At 59.7% G+C, this 13418-nt stretch overlaps 2 protein-coding genes across 4 annotated transcripts in view; both read left to right on the top strand.

The window, feature by feature from the left end:
- The window catches only part of ATP6V0A1 (ATPase H+ transporting V0 subunit a1), a 30576-nt gene extending 22662 nt beyond the window's left edge, over nt 1-7914 (top strand). For all 3 annotated transcript variants that reach the window (XM_054224141.1, XM_054224140.1, XM_054224139.1), the window contains 2 exons: nt 121-292; nt 6257-7914. In XM_054224141.1, the coding sequence (XP_054080116.1) occupies nt 121-292; nt 6257-6350 (266 nt within the window). In that variant the 3' untranslated portion in view covers nt 6351-7914. The remainder of the gene's footprint in view (nt 1-120; nt 293-6256) is intronic.
- A 1579-nt stretch (nt 7915-9493) lies between these two features.
- On the top strand, nt 9494-13417 carry NAGLU (N-acetyl-alpha-glucosaminidase). The gene is made up of 6 exons (XM_054224611.1): nt 9494-9887; nt 10042-10189; nt 10271-10417; nt 10618-10703; nt 10941-11197; nt 11415-13417. The coding sequence occupies exons 1-6, from the start codon at nt 9502-9504 to the stop codon at nt 12629-12631; spliced, it is 2241 nt and encodes a 746-aa protein (XP_054080586.1). The 5' UTR covers nt 9494-9501; the 3' UTR covers nt 12632-13417.
- The last annotated feature ends 1 nt before the right edge of the window (nt 13418 follows it).

Here is a 13418-nt window from a genome sequence, read left to right as displayed (position 1 = left end):
CCTCGTTGTAGCGGGAGTTGGCTTGACTCTAGTTTTTTTGCTTTGTAAGTAAACTGGAGCAACCCTCTGTTCTTGCCAGTCGCTCTGAAACGAGCCCTCTTCTCCCCTTTCTCCTGGCAGAGCTCTCGGAGGTGCTCTGGACCATGGTCATCCACATCGGCCTCAGCGTGAGGAGTCTGGGCGGAGGCTTCGGCCTCTTCTTCATATTTGCTGCTTTCGCCACCCTGACAGTCGCAATTCTGCTGGTCATGGAGGGCCTCTCTGCTTTTCTCCATGCTCTTCGCTTGCACTGGTGAGTGACTGGAACATGCAGAAACGTTAAAGCTCTTCAGAGCAAGAAAATTGGTGTCACCTGGGCTATGCAGAAATGCCGTCTTCTGGAAAACTGTATTGACCCTTACACAGGAAAGCTAAGGCCGTAAAATTGGGGTAGTGGGTAATAGTGAGCCAAGATCAGCAATGTTCAGAAGTGCTGGAGCACCACAAATCCACCCGAACATCGAAATGTCCTGCAGCAGATGTGCTCTGACAGCAGAAAGCCTTTAGAAGGGTCAGAGATTTCAGTCTCGTTTCTAGTGATACGCACTGACCGCATGCGTAAACCTTGCTTAGGAGTTGTGGAGAGGAACCGATCTCTGCTTAAAAATAAATTAGACTGAAGCTCTGTGAACAGCGGGCTGGGAAGGTTGTGCTGGATGGATGAGCATCCTCCTGGCTTTCCGTAGCACTTCTTTGTTCTGCCTTTTGGTCTGTTGCCCGGTTCTAGTGTTTGTTTTCCTTGGTGCTCAGAGGCTACTGACTGCAGTTTCCTTCCCGTGGTCTTGCTCGTCTTTGTAAGACCTTGCACTGAACGGGGGCAGCTTTCTCTGTCTGCCCTTTGGGGTGCTGTGCAGTAGCAGCTATTTCTTGTTGGTCTTGTTTATTGGCCGATGCTTTTGTAGCCCCTTTCCCATGATTCGTAAGCTCCTGTGTGTGCAGACGGGCAGTAAGCAAGAAGGAATTAACTCACTAGAATGCTCATCGCTTCCTCTGCACCCAAGCATGGAAAGTATTCAAGCGCTTTCTCTAATCTCTATTTTAAAGCTCTCATTGTTCCACTTCAGATTCCCCGGTTAGTGCATTGGTGGGATCAAAGGAGCGATGTGGGAGCGAGCTTTGCTCCCCTCGGGTTCTCTTCAGCCTGAAGTGTAGGAGAGAATGGCTGTGCCTCCACAGAGCCCGGGTCGCTGCCATCTCCTAAGGAAGGTTCTTTCCTGGTGGGTCGGGAGAACAAAGTGAAGTTCTGTGAAGTTCATAAGGAATATTCTGTCCTGCTTAAATGGGAGGGAAAGGTTGTGAGCACTTCTTAAAGGTACTTCTGTAAGTGAAAAGGGAAGCTGGTGCCTTAAAAAAAGAAAAAAAAAAAAAAAAAAAAAAAAAAAGGAAAATTGGCCTCTCTGCACTTTTCCCCTGCTTCTGGGGAAGGCAAACTCAGTCCTTTTGCCCTCTCCGTTGGCAGCCTGCGGGGTGCAGCCCGGAGTGTCCTGGGGTGCCTGGGGTCTCTGGGGCTCAGGCCACGGAGCTTCGCCCGGGTACTCCGAGGTGAAGCCATCTTGTGCCGAGGGAGCCTGGGGGGGGCGGTGGGCGGCTGCTGAAAATGGCTGCGGGATGGTGCTTCTGTTTTTCCTGGCATCCAGCCTAGAAATCTTCATACCAGTCACTTGAGAACTTGTTGCTGACTGGGCCGGTGTTTCCTCATCCTCATCCTGCTGTCACTGTGCTACGCCATTGCGTTAGCGGGAGAGAGCGAGCTCTGCAAACCAGCCTGGAGTTACCGCTGGCAGTCCCGGCAGAGCAGAGGGTCCGCAGCGCCCCGGCTCCGTGTGTGCACGCCGTTCCCCGTCTGCAACTGCTTGTGGATTCGTGGATTTTTCAAAGTCTCCTTTCTCTGGTCCGCGGCGCTGCGTGGCGCGTTTCTGAACAATAGCAGGTGAACAGTTCTGAACACCTTTCCTTCTTGGCAGGCTCTGTGTTTTCCCTTTCACCCAAAGGGATGGGCTAAGATAAGAAAGCATGTTTTTGTGGAGATGCCTCTTAATAATCACGAACAGTGCTAACGGATGCCGCTCGCGGAGCACCTGGAACAAGTGTGAACTGGAGGCTGCAGTTCAGCCAAGAGGTGGCTTTTCACATTGCCGGGCTGTCTTTAAAGTGTGATTTTTTTAAAAAACAAAACTGCCTGGAAATGCATCAAGGGAAGATGTGTGTGACTGAAATGGCAACCAGAGAAGCCCAGCTGGGCGATGGCAATAAGCACGTGGGTCACTGCTCCCTGCAGACCAGTGCAGGGCGCTTGCTGCCGAGCTGCAGAACTGAAGCTCTTAACAGAGTCATGTTTTTCCCTAAACCTATTTTTCAAACTTGTAAAACTTTAACATACGTTCTCAAAGAGGAAAACCTGATCAGGCTTAGGGGGGAAAAAAAAAAAAAAGGCAGGTTTAAGGCAATGTTTCAGACCGCAAGTAATCTGCTGAAATTATTTTGGGTTTGTTGGATTTTTTTGTTATCGCGGTGGAGAGGAAGGCACCTGCAGTTGTTCAAAAGAACGTGCTGTTAACATTCCTTTTTGCTTTTGAACGCGAAATCGGGATGTTTCCAGTGGTAGGTGTTCCCTTTTTTAGAAGGAGGGGGGAGGGGGTCAAACACAGCTGTCCTGGGAGGAGCAGATGGGATTTTCTGGCCGTGGGAGAAGAATCACCTATCAAGAATTCCGAAGGTGTGGGTGGTTCAGCCTTCCTGGAAAGGAGGAGGAATTTAGCATGTGTCTTACTTGGGAGGGCGGGGGCAGGGGGAGCACAGATTGTTCCATGTGCTCTGCCCATCGGCCCCAAATGAGGAAGATTTGTGCTTTTTCAGAAAGCGTGCATTCTTTCAGCAGGCTGGGTGGTGCTCGGGCATCCCGGGGTGGAGGAAGCGCTCCGAGTGCTGCCGAGATGCGGGCGGGTGTATCTGCTGGAGCGCGGCGGCTCTCGGAGCCCTACCCCACATCTCCTGTTACCTCCTTTGACTGTACCATCGCCGTTCTGGAATATTTTACATTTGTATTTGCTTTTCAGTAATGTAGTTTGATATGAATGTTTAGATTAAAGGAGCTTGCCTTTTTTTTTTTTTTTTTTTTTTAAGCTGGTCAGCTGCTCTAATGTGAGCAAACACAGACTTTGCCCAAAAGGAGAGAAGTCTGTAACTGGATGCAAAAGGTCCCAACATCATGGGTTGATGCAGGAATATGGTTTCAGCAGAGCTGTTTTCCTGGGTAGAGCAGAATTTTAGGCTCAGTTTTAGGCCTGATTCGGAACTGGAAGCTATTCTCCCTAGAATATGTCCCGAGACCCGGCCGCAGCTAGAAAGAACAGGTAGCAGCGGGCATAATACAAAGCAAATAAGGTTAATTCAGAGCAGTGAAGAGTGAGGTCCGTATCGCTCTGTAGGAGAGAAGTTGGTGCTAAATGAGCATCGTGATGGAGAGGGTTCAGCTCCAGAGTTTGGAGCCGTCACACCACGTTGTTCAGCCTTGGCTCCGGTCACCCAAGTGTCTCTCAGCTGGTCTCCCGTCATCGGTGGGTCCCGGCCACGCGGGAGCGTAGGTTTGGCAGACGCAGAGATTTGTGTTCATCTGCTCCCGCTGAAGGTTTCAGTCTGTTCTCTCCCTCCTGGGTGCCCCAGCAGCCTCCTGGTGGGTGCAGGCACTTCATCGGGGCTGTGCTTGAGATGGACATAAACCTGATTTTCCTTTACCGCCGGGTGCCTGCGCTGTTTGCCGCTGGTCCATAAACACCCCCGGAGTGAGCTCAGCCCCTGGGAGCGGTGAAAGGAGCCGAAGCAGAGCTCTCAGCGGGCAGCTGAAGGCACGCAGCTCACGCGAGGTCTGTTTTGTTGTAAATGGCAAAGTTGGAGAGCGCTGTGGCTCTGCGCAGGGACCCCGAAATAGATTTCAAACACAGCAAATGCGGCCAAACTCAAACAACCATGCGGAATACATAAAAAGCGGCAATTATGTGGCGCTTTGTGGAACGGCTGTTGTGGGCTGTAAACTGAGAGCCCCTGGCCTGCTGCCCCCGCGGGGGAGTGCTGCTTGCCGAGAGGCGTGGGCGAGCTGGAGCAGCATCCCGTGCCCGGTCCAGCCAGGAGGGGTGAAGCCCAGCTCCCCTCCCGCTCGCCAGAACTTTATTTTTCTTTGTAAGGTCATGAGCCAGCGCTTGTCTTTTAGTGCGACCGTCAGAGCGCACCGCCGCTGTAAGAGGCGGTGTCCCGTCAGCGCAGGACGGAGTGACCCGCCGTGCCGCGCACCAAACCGCTCTCCTTTTTGGGAAACAGCAACTGCACCGTCTCCGCACGAACGCCCCCGTCGCTGTGAGGTGCCCCGCGGGCTGCCCCCTTCGGGGTCGCTCGGAATCGCGGCCCACCCCAGGCGTTGGCGCACGCACAAACACCGCGTTAGGAGTTTGCACTTGTACCGGGTGAAAGTCAGGGTCCGGTGCAGGAACCGTCTCTGCAGCAGCTTCCCACGGACTGGGAGCTGCCTGGTTTTCCAGACAGTGTGGGCACTCTGCGGCTCTGGGTTGGAAAATCCACATACTACAGTCCAACAAACACTTAAGCTAATTATTAATACAAAAAAGCTGAAGAGTGGGTTTTCTTCTGCCTGCCAGAAAGCTTTCTAGTCTGTTTATCCGCAGTGCTGTCTAGTAAATTCTTCTGCAGGACTCGATCACTGACGAGAGAGACGCGGTGCCGAGTTCAGCAGTCGAGCTCGCGCGTCTGACAGCCTGGAAACAGCCGTGTTTCGTGCCAAAAAAAGGACCTTGGGTTCTGGGTGTTCCTCTAGACAAGCGCAGAAAAAACACGCAGAACATTTAAGCCATGATATTTGGTTAAAGAATCTTTCTTTCGGTAGTTCCCTAACCTTACGACAGCCTCTCCTCGAGCTTCAGGCATCCAGTTGTGGCCAGTTGTAACCGAGTGCGTCCAAAAGCAGCTTTCAGATGTCAGGGCCAGCTGGAACACTTAATCATCAGGGTTAAAATTTCATTTACAGTGGGTTCTGCGTGACTCACGTACCCAACCCTCTGCCTCTTATTTCCCTTTGCTTACAGAATAGTGACTTAGTCACAGGATACTTATGGAGATTATCAGGGTTCCTGAAAAACTAGAGCGTCTTGGCAAGGAGCCCTTCCTCCCACACGGAAAATCCTGCTCATCCTAGGGATTCCTCCGCGGGGAGCTCTGCGGATCCGCACCGACAGGCAGCAGGAGACGGGAGCAGAAAGCTGGGTTTTCTGAACCTTTCCCTCCTGGGCTCTGTTGGGAAATCGCTTTTTGCCGGCTGGAATGCCAAAAGCTTTGGAGTTTGCCGTGATTCCCAACTTGTGAAGGAAAAAAAATACCTAAATTGGCCTTTTTGTGCTTCATAAAACTACTGCTCCCGAATTGTGTTAAATTGCTCTACAACTTGCTGTCACTTGATTCCTGCAGAGACTTCGTTTTTTTCATGGATCATGCAATGGAAAGTGTCTCTCACGAGGCTCATGAAAGGCTGTGCTTGTTTTTACTGTGAATCACGGGATTCCTTTTTTTTTTTTTTTTTTCCTTTCCCTATTTGGCTCTTGCTGCTCATCGGATGGTTCTCGAGAATAGTTCTTGTTCTTTTTTTTTTTTTTTTTTTTTTAAACGCAGTTTATTAGGGGAAGAAGGCGAGCGGGGCAAAGCTAACGTTCAGCGGGAGGCAGCGGGCACGTCTCCGGCTCGGCAGCAGTCGTCGGGTGGGGGTGAACCCAACGTGCTGGGGGTGAACCCGACGTGCTGGGGCAGATACACAGAATTAGCTGGCGGGGGAAGTCTGAGCAGAGCATCACGCGACTGAGGCTTCTTTAACTAAAATGGGAACTTTGGGAACGAGATGTTGTCGGAAGCGCTCTGTGCTCGCCGCTCCTTCAAGCGGTACGGCGCTCAGGGAGGTCATTCTCTTCGTGTTGCCCTTTTATTGCCGTGGGGCTGGGATGGAAGTTCCTGGGCAGTTCCCTGCTCTGCTACAGAAACATGGAACAAAAATGTGGGGGTTGTGCCAGAAGATAAGCTACACTATAACGGCACTTTTTCCCTTCAAAGCTTTATTATTTTTATAGTCAACAATCATACTTTTAATGGAGTTCTTGCTAATTGCTAACTCCTATCCAAGAGCTGCCTTTTTAATGAAGAATCTCTCTTCCCTCTCCTGCAGGATTGAGTTCCAGAACAAGTTCTACACTGGCACTGGATTCAAGTTTCTCCCTTTCTCCTTTGATACCATCCGCGAGGGGAGGTTTGACGATTAGACATCCCTCCGCTCCGGCAGTGTTACACGTCGTGTGTTTATGGTTACCCCCTCCCGTGTGTCCGAGTTGCATGTAATTCCCCATAGCAAAAATAACTTATTGCAGCACCCTCGGTGTTACCTTGGTGGTTCAGAGCCAAGAGCTTTGATGTTCTTGGGTAACGAGTGACACTGGATCAAAGAAACTCCTCGTTCCTTAAGTTTACCCCTGAAGATACCAAATGCATGAAGCGTCTGCGTGCGGTGTGTAGCGTGTGCCTCTCGTGCTGTGAGCTCCCCGGCAGGCGCATCGGGGCAGCGCGAGAGAGTCGCCACTCTGGCTGAGGGGGCATTCAGGCGCACGGAGAAAAGGCGTAACAGCTTCAGCGTCACAGAGCTTGCTGCTCGGGAAGAGACTTCTTTTAAAGCAGGTTTTACGTGTGGATCCTGTGTCTCTCTGCCTCTGATCAAACAAATTAGGAGCAGCGGGCAGTTGACGATCCGGGATGTGCTTCTGCTGCCTCCAGGGCTTCCACACGGGCCGTGTTCTAATTTGGCCCAATCCATGTCTCATCCCGTGCAGGGATTCAGCTCTGTGAACTCCGGCTGGGCCTCGAGGAGCCGATATGAAGGGGTAGGACTCGGCCTCGGCTAAGTGTGTGGTGGCGCTCTCTGCTCTAGCGCTGGGGAAACACCTTGTCCTTGCAAGAAAGGCTGTTCCTTTCCTCCGTGGAGAAGAGATGCTCCTTTTAACTGTGCCCCTGCACGCTCCTTGTCCCGGGCAAAGGCCCTTCCACCTCTTGTTTCTGGAGACAGGGGTGAGAGCAGGGGCTCGGCTGCCCTGCTGCGGCCGGGGGCGAGCTGTGCCCCAAACTGTCACCTTGGTACTGCCCACCAGCAGTGGCACTTTTTGGGTTTCTTGTTTAAAAGCAAAGCCCCGAGGCTGCCGAGCCCTAGAGGCACGTCCAGATAGTGCCATGTGGGCTTGGCAGCGGCGGAGGCACCGGTGACACACGCTGTGGTGTGTGCTCGGGCTCTAAGGAGCCCTGTAAGGCAGAAAAGAGGCCGAGTCTTGCCCAGATGGTCCCGTGGCAGCGGCGTCTCGGTGGCATTTCCCTGCGGTAGCTGTTGCTTTTTCTCCTGTGCAAGATGTGACTCATTTCTTGCCCTCCTCAACTCGATGTAGCTGTAGGAGCAGTGGTGAGTGTGTGTGTGTGCGTTAGTGCTGTGTGTAACCGTCGTGTTTAATTGTCGCAGTGGATCTGAACTATTTGTGTATGAACAGATTAGAACCGTAATGAGAATCATTATAACCGGGAACTGAGGTTGGAAATGCCTCGCAGTGCAGGGCTGGTTAAAATTCGGTGAGAAAGCTGTGTGTGTGCTCCCGCCAGGGTCCACGTGGGCAGCGTCGGGGGGGGATCTCGGTGTTTACAGGGGGCCGCGGCCGCGTGTTTACAGGGGCGTTTGCAGAATGGGAGACAAAATCAAAACTTGTTTGCAGGTGGAGCAGTGACACCAGTCCTGCTGCCCCGTGAAATGCATTGCTGCCAGTCACTGTATAAATTAAACTAACTGCACAACAAGCGCTGTGGCCTCTCTTCTCTTTCCCCTGCGCTCTCCCAGGGGATCCCCACGCTGGGCCTGGGATGGTGGGGGGGAGCTGGGACCTTCGGCTGCCTGCGCTGGGACCCTGTCCCCGTGACGGCCAGTATGGCGGCGTGGGCAGAGCCAGGCTGTACGAGGATCCCGGTGTGACCGTGCTCTGCTGTGCTTATCGCGCTCGGGCTGACATCCTGAGCTGGGGCCGGCCGGGGCGAGGGGGGGGCCTCCTGCCTGCCCAGATAAACCCCCAAACGGTGTGAGACGGGCAGTTTTGCAGGAGGAAAAACTAAGGCTTGGTTAAACTCAAGGGTTGTGGAGCCCTTTCACGGGGACTGGGGCAAACACAGTCAGGGCTGCTGCCCCGTCCCGGGGTGTCCCTGTGGGGACCTGCCGGGGGGTGGGGGGGGACAATGGAGATGTTTTCTCAGGCCTTTCCTGCAGGGCTGGAGCTGCCCCGGGGGGGGGGTTCCATATGCAGAAGGGAGGTTTCGCAGGGGTTCGGGGATTGTGTTTGTGGGGCCGTTGCAGCCCGGGGTGTTCCCCGTCCCCGGGGTGGGGGTGTCGAGGAGTGGGTCTGCGTAGCCCCTTGTCCTCCCTCCGGCCCTGGCTGCTGCCAGCTGTGTCGGGGGCTGCTCCCCCCTTTCACCCCCTCCCCTGCCCTCTTGCACCACCGCTCTGCAATCGCACTATTTCTGCCCGTTTCCATGACTCTTGTTTGGCCGCTTTTCACGGCTCCGGGGCCGCGGGGGGAGCCCTGGTGCGGGTTGGCAGGGCCGGACCCCTCGAAGGGGGGGGGGGGGGGGACGATGGGGGGACCCACAGCTCGTCCTTCCCTCCTGCACCCGGGCTGGGGGAGGGGGGTGTCGGGGCCGCCCCTCGCTGCCAACCCCTCCGGGAGCCGAGGGAGCCCCCGCTCCCCGGGGGGGGTCACGTCTGTGTCCCCCGTTCTGCCCTGCCCGCGGGGGTCCGCCTCCGCTACCGGGGGGCAGTCGCCCCTCGGAGCTCCCCCGGCGGCAAGGGCAAGGGGAACGGGGGTCGGGACGGGCTCCGGACGCTGTTGGGGCCCTCGGGGCACCGGCTGCGACCCCGGAGCCCGATGGGTCCCGGTGGGCCGGTCTCGGAGCGCCCCCTTCGGGCCGGTGCGGCGGCGGGGGTGAGAACCGGGAGAGGGGTGCGTCTCTGGCTCCATCCCAGGGATCCCGGAACCGGGCAGCGCCGCTCCCCCGTGGGGCTGGTGGATGCTCCGGTATCGCCGCGACCCGGTTCTCCCCGGGGACGCGGAGGAAGGGTCGAAAACGTGATATGAAAACACACCGGAGTCCTCCCCCCGACCCCGGGAAACCACGGTGGCTCCTGCTCCCCGCGGGGGGTCCCGTAGCTACCGCCAGGCCCCCGCGTCCACTCCGCCCCGGGACCGGGACCGGGACCGGAACGCGCTCCGCTCCCGATACCGTCTCGGTCCCTCCTTGTCCCGCCCCCCACTTCTTCCGATTGGCTGTCGGCGGCCACGCCCAGCTTTCGGCGGCGCCGATTGGCTGAGCGCGGCGGCGCCGGGGCAGGCAGCGGCCATGGCGGCGCGGCTGGGGCTGGCGCTGCTGCTCATGGCGGCGGCGGCGGCGGCGCCGGTGCGGGCGGTGGTGGGGGACGCACGGCAGGAGGCGGCGGTTCGGGCGCTGGCGAGGCGGTTGCTGGGCCCGCGGGCCGCCGCCGTGTCGCTGTCGGTGGAGGCGGCGCTGGCGGCGGGCGGGCCCGACACTTACCGGTTGCGTTCGCCGCCCGGCGCCGCCGTGGCGGTGGCGGTGACGGGTTCCAGCGGCGTGGCGGCGGCCGCCGGGCTTTACCGTTACCTACGCGACTTCTGCGGTTGCCACATCTCCTGGTCCGGGGCGCAGCTCCGCCTGCCCGAACCGCTGCCGCGGCTGCGGGACGAGATCCGCGTCTCCGCCGCCGGCAGGTAACGGGGCCGGGGGGTCCCGGCGGGACTCCGGGCGCGGGGCCGGGAGCCGCTCGCGCCTCGTTAGCCCGGGACAAGGCGCCCTTATGTAACGGGAGCGGGGCCGGGCATGGAGGGGGGGGGCCCGGCCGCAGCCTCCCGCCGCTCCCCCCAGGTACCGCTACTACCAGAACGCCTGCACCCAGAGCTACTCCTACGCCTGGTGGGACTGGGCGCGCTGGGAGCGGGAGATCGACTGGATGGCCCTCAGCGGCATCAACCTGGCCCCGGCCTTCGCCGGGCAGGAGGCGGCCTGGCAGCGGGTTGAGTATCGGGGCGACCGGGGAGCTGGATGGGGCGGTGGGGTAGCCAACGGGGCCACTGAGCCTCCGGTCGCCCCGCAGGTGTACCGGTCACTGGGTCTCAACCAGTCCGAGATCGACGCCTACTTCACCGGGCCGGCGTTCCTGGCCTGGAATCGGATGGGGAACCTGCGCGGCTGGGCAGGGCCGCTGCCGCCAGCCTGGCACCTCAAACAGCTTTATCTTCAGGTACCGGGGGCACCGGGGGCTCCCCGCCTGCCCGGGGCAGACCCACGGGACCCCCTGCCCCGCTCTGGGGGGCTGAGAGGGCGCTGGCGGAGGCTCGGGGGCCATGTCTCCCTTCCCTGGGCTCTAGCGGCACCCGGGGGATGCTCACGGGGAGGTGGGGGCTCCTCTCCCCCCGCTCCCTCCCTCCTTCTCTCTCCCAGTACCGGATCGTGGAGAGGATGCGCTCGCTGGGGATGATCACGGTGCTGCCGGCCTTCGCGGGCCACGTGCCCCAGGGGGTTCTTCGGTAGGTGCAGCCCTGCGCGCTCACGGACCCCGTGGGGCAGATCAGCCCCCTCCCCGCTGCCTGAGCCCCTCACCCTTCCCAGGGTCCCACCTCCGACCAGCGCCGGCTGCACATGGGGCTCCCAGGGCCGAGGTGGTTCCTGGCCCTCCCGTGCCCACACCGGCCGCCCCAGGAGGCTGCCCTGTCCCTGCAGGGGTCCTGTCCCGATCCTGATCCCCATCTCTGCCTCCGGCGCAGGGTCTTCCCACGCGTGAACGCCACTCGCCTCGGGGGCTGGAGCCACTTCGACTGCACCTACTCCTGTACCTACCTGCTGGACCCGGAGGACCCCATGTTCCAGGTGATCGGGACCCTCTTCCTGAAGGAGCTGATCAAGGAGTTTGGCACAGACCACGTCTATAGCGCCGACACCTTCAACGAGATGACCCCCCTCTCCTCTGACCCTGCCTATCTCTCGAGGGTCAGCAATGCCGTCTTCAGGTCGATGACGGGAGGTGGGTCAGCGTGTGGGGCCGGCCCGGCCGCAGGGCTCGGTGGGGAGAGCTGGGGGCCAGGGGAGAAGGTGGCCATGGGCTCCTCATGGGCGCTGAGCTGCCTGCGCTGGGCAGACCCTGTCGGTGCCAGCCCCTCAAAGCCCCTTCTAGGAGGGGTGGCCGATGGCCCCAGGGCCCGCCCGGAGGGGAGCCTCACCGCGTGCACCTCTGTTCCCAGCCGACCCCGAGGCACTGTGGCTGATGCAGGGCTGGCTCTTCCAGCACCAGCCGGACTTCTGGCAGCCGGCACAGGTGCGGGCCCTGCTGCACGGCGTGCCCCTCGGCCGGATGATCGTCCTCGACCTCTTTGCCGAGTCCAAGCCCGTCTACCAGTGGACGGAGTCCTTCTACGGGCAGCCCTTCATCTGGTGTATGCTGCACAACTTCGGGGGCAATCATGGCCTCTTCGGCACCGTGGAGGCCATCAACCATGGCCCCTTCACGGCTCGGCGCTTCCCCAACTCCACCATGGTGGGCACCGGGCTGGTGCCTGAGGGCATCGAGCAGAACGACATGGTGTACGAGCTGATGAACGAGCTGGGCTGGACCCAGGAGCCCCTCGACCTCCCCAGCTGGGTGACCCGCTACGCCGAGCGCCGCTACGGCGCCCCAAATGCCGCCGCGGCCAGTGCCTGGCGGCTGCTCCTCCGCAGCGTGTACAACTGCACCGGCGTCTGCGTCAACCACAACCGCAGCCCGCTGGTGCGCCGGCCCTCCCTGCGCATGGACACCGAGCTCTGGTACAACGCCAGCGACGTCTACAAGGCCTGGCGCCTGCTGCTGAGCGCCGGCGCGGAGCTGGGCGCCAGCCCCACCTTCCGCTACGACCTGGTGGACGTCACGCGGCAGGCGGCTCAGCAGCTGGTGAGCGAATACTACCTGAGCATCCGCCGCGCCTTCCAGAGCCACGCGCTGCCGGAGCTGCTGACGGCCGGCGGTGTGCTGGTCTACGACCTGCTGCCGGAGCTCGACAGCCTCCTCTCCAGCCACAGCCTCTTCTTGCTGGGCCGCTGGCTGGAGAGCGCCCGTGCCGTGGCCACCAGCGACCGGGAGGCCGAGCAGTACGAGCTGAACGCCCGGAACCAGGTGACGCTTTGGGGACCCAGCGGGAACATCCTGGACTATGCCAACAAGCAGCTGGGGGGGCTGGTGCTGGACTACTATGGCGTGCGCTGGAGCCTCTTCGTCTCTGCCCTGGTGGAGAGCCTCAACTCGGGCAGCCCCTTCCACCAGGACCAGTTCAACCAGGCTGTCTTCCAAGTGGAGAGAGGCTTCGTCTACAACAAGAAGCGCTACCCGGCCGTGCCGGCTGGGGACACGCTGGAAATCTCCAGGAAGCTCTTCCTCAAATACTACCCCAGCGCCCTGCGGCATGGCCGGGCCGGGCCGGCGTGACTTTGGGCTGTTCCTCCCAGGATGGAGGGCAGAGACCTCACACCCTCCCACCTCCGGGGTCCCGCGGCTCCTGGCCTGACGGCCGAGTCCTGGCCACGCTGGAATGAAGGCGCAGAGCCCCGGTGGCCCCCAGCCAGCCTGGTCCCTCTGCCCCCCCCTGCGTGGACAGGACGAACCCCGAGGGGGGCTGGCAGCTGGCTGGGGGCAGGCTCTGCCCCAGTGACCTGCCGTGCTCTGTGCTCAGCCCTGCTGGACCCACCTGCCTGCCCCGAGCCTGTCCCCGGGGAAGCTGGGCTGCCCCAGGCGTGAGCGCGGAGGTGACGTCTCCGCTGCCCCGGCACTTCCAGCTGGAAGCTCGATGGGAGCCGGGACTGTGCAGAGGGACAGAGGGACAGGGCACACACATGTTCCTTCCGCGGGGGTGGTGATGGCGGAGAAGCAGCCAGGGAGGTGGCAGCCGGACCGGGACAGAGCAGCCCCTGCCCCGGGGGAGGCGGGGAACCAGCTGCCCCCCTGGTGTGGTCCTGGGCCTCCCCGCACTGCCCCCTGCACCCCAGTGCCTGCGGGGACCTGCCGCTGCACGGCCCCAGCCACGCTTGGTGCCTTTTGTATCGGAAGAGACTTTGTGGAGTTTTCTACAGTGACGCTGGGGCTGCGCTCCCCGGGACAGGGGTTTCTAGGCCTTTCCATGCACCCCCCCTGCCCCGGCTGGGGCTTGGGCAGTGCCTGGCCGTGGAGCTGCCAGCCGGCGGAGTGATTAAAGGCCTGGCTGCCGAGTACTGTTTTC

Source organism: Rissa tridactyla, chromosome 19 (genome assembly GCF_028500815.1).
Source record: "Rissa tridactyla isolate bRisTri1 chromosome 19, bRisTri1.patW.cur.20221130, whole genome shotgun sequence".
NCBI classification, from domain to species: domain Eukaryota; kingdom Metazoa; phylum Chordata; class Aves; order Charadriiformes; family Laridae; genus Rissa; species Rissa tridactyla.
This window is presented reverse-complemented; position numbering and strand designations above follow the sequence as displayed.

Bases quoted from the DNA above. Each gene is read 5' to 3' on its own strand.
- NAGLU (XM_054224611.1), top strand. From the start codon at position 9,502: ATGGCGGCGCGGCTGGGGCTGGCGCTGCTGCTCATGGCGGCGGCGGCG. The intron at 9,888-10,041 runs GTAACGGGGCCG...CGCTCCCCCCAG, and splicing joins CGCGTCTCCGCCGCCGGCAG to GTACCGCTACTACCAGAACG. The intron at 10,418-10,617 runs GTACCGGGGGCA...TCTCTCTCCCAG, and splicing joins TCAAACAGCTTTATCTTCAG to TACCGGATCGTGGAGAGGAT.